We start from the raw sequence: 1,934 nt of genomic DNA, 5'->3' as shown, positions 1-1,934 counted from the left end.
CACCCAGGAGGGCAGCGCGTAGACCGTGGCCTGGAAGGGGACGCAGAAGAGCAGGTAGGCTAGGTCGGCGATGCTCAGGTTGAGGATGAACAGGTTGGTGGTGCTGCGCGGCCGGCCAGGCTTGCTGCGCGCCAGCACGGTGATCACCAGGCTGTTGCCCAGCACGCCGAGCGCGAAGATCAGGCCGAACAGCACCAGGGTGACGACGTTCTCGACGCCGATGCCGAAGAGCGGCCTGGGCTCCGGGGCTGGGGGCTCGGGGCCGCTCGCGTTCCCGTCGCTGAGGTTCCCGGCTGCCGGCTCCATGGCCCGCGCGGGGCGCCCGGGCGCGCTGGCGACGGCGCCTGCTGGGGAAGAAGGCTCCGAGGACGGCCGGGGGTCCCGGCCCCGAGCACGCAGGGCGCGCGGGTTCCCGAGCCCGAGGCCCCGGCGGCTGCGCCTACTGGGACCGTCTCTGTGCCGGGAGCCCCGCTCTGGACCCTCCCGGGCGGGGGTCCCTCTGCGCGGCACCCGCCCCGAGCCGGGGAGGAGGGACGCGCCAGGGCAGCCGCACCGAGAGACCCCTCCGGCGCCTTACCGGGTCCTGGTTCCTGGCCGGCTGCCTCGTTCCGGGAGCGGCTTCGGGCTGCACCTGTTGCTACGAGCCGCTCCCTTCCCGCGTCGCTCCGAACACGGCCGGCGCACCGCGCTGTCGGTGGAGACGGCTGCCGGCGCCCCCACGCCGGCGGCGCCGCGTCTCCCTTCCCAGCTTTTGCAGGGATTCCAGGCGATCGACAGGGCGAGCGCTTTCCCGAGGGTTCGCAGGGGAAGACGGGGGGGGGGGGGGCGGGGGGTGCTCCGGGGCCTCCGCTGTGCACCCGAGACGTAGGAAACACAGCGCCCTGAGATCCGCGCCCCGGGGGCCTCTCCGCTCCCCCCGGAGGTCACAGCGCGCGCAGAGACGGGACGGGTCCTACCGGATGGGTCGCCGCCCACCTCGTCGCCCGGACCGGGGCGCGCGCGCTCGCCTGTGCGAGGTGCGGACCTGCGTGCGGCCCGGGAGGGCGGCAGCTGCGGGGAGCCGCTCCCCCGCGGCCCAGGGGAGCCTAGCGGGCTGCCGCGGGGCGGGGAGGCGGCCGGGGCGCAGCCCGCTCCTCTCTCCCCCTCCCGGGGTGGCTGTCAGCGGGAGCGCTCCCGCCCCGGGAATGGGCGCTGCAACCCGAGTTTTGTCACATCCCTACTCCCGCCCCCACCCTTCCCACCGCTAGGGAGGAAACAAGCAGGGGAAAAAGGAAACGCCTCTGAGTTTTCTTTACAAACGTGCCCGGAATTCACGGTGTCGTGTTCCCACCATCCACCTTTAGGTCACTTTTGCCCTACGTTTCTCATGCGAGTGGCACAAACACAAGCAGCGACGAGACGGGTTTAGGAGGTGGAAAGAGCGCGCCTGGTGTTGCATCCCTCTTGTGAACCGTGGCTACACCGCAAGCTGAGCGAGCTAGTGGTGAGTAAGCATTATCCTTGTGTGTAATCTTGCGGGTTCCCAACTGGAGAGCTGAGCCGAACCCATGTGTTTGCAGCCTTGACAGGATGCGTCTGTATTCACTTCCAAGATGACCCCATGTTTGCGGCGCTCCCCAAATAATGACTGAGTGTCCCTTATGTGCCAGACGCAGCCAGGTCACACAAAGCTGAGCGGGGTGCACCGTATCCTGGGGATGAGAGACAAAGAATCCACAGGGGCCCCGGCAAGGGCCCACAGGTGGGGGAGGCAGGGGAGGGGGGTGCGGGGCTCGCCCCATGGCATTTGCCCTTCTGCCTCCCCTGTTCCCTTCTGCCTCATTTCCAGGAAGATTGTGATGCAGTTCATTGACTGACCGTGTGTGGAGTACTTCACCTATTTCTCTTAATGTCCACACGCATTTCCCTGAGGCCGAAATTGAGTTTAAGTAACT

The 1,934-nt window shown here is 68.0% G+C and overlaps 1 protein-coding gene across 1 annotated transcript in view; it reads right to left on the bottom strand.

Annotated features, from left to right (window-relative positions):
* The window catches only part of GALR1 (galanin receptor 1), a 22,473-nt gene extending 21,273 nt beyond the window's left edge, over positions 1-1,200 (bottom strand). Inside the window, exon 1 of the mRNA XM_011288124.4 lies at positions 1-1,200. This exon is cut by the window's left edge and continues 360 nt beyond it. Coding sequence (XP_011286426.1) covers positions 1-306 — 306 coding nt within the window. The 5' untranslated portion in view covers positions 307-1,200.
* Positions 1,201-1,934: the final 734 nt, after the last annotated feature.

Source organism: Felis catus, chromosome D3 (assembly GCF_018350175.1).
Source record: "Felis catus isolate Fca126 chromosome D3, F.catus_Fca126_mat1.0, whole genome shotgun sequence".
Taxonomy (NCBI): Eukaryota; Metazoa; Chordata; class Mammalia; order Carnivora; family Felidae; genus Felis; species Felis catus.
This window is presented reverse-complemented; position numbering and strand designations above follow the sequence as displayed.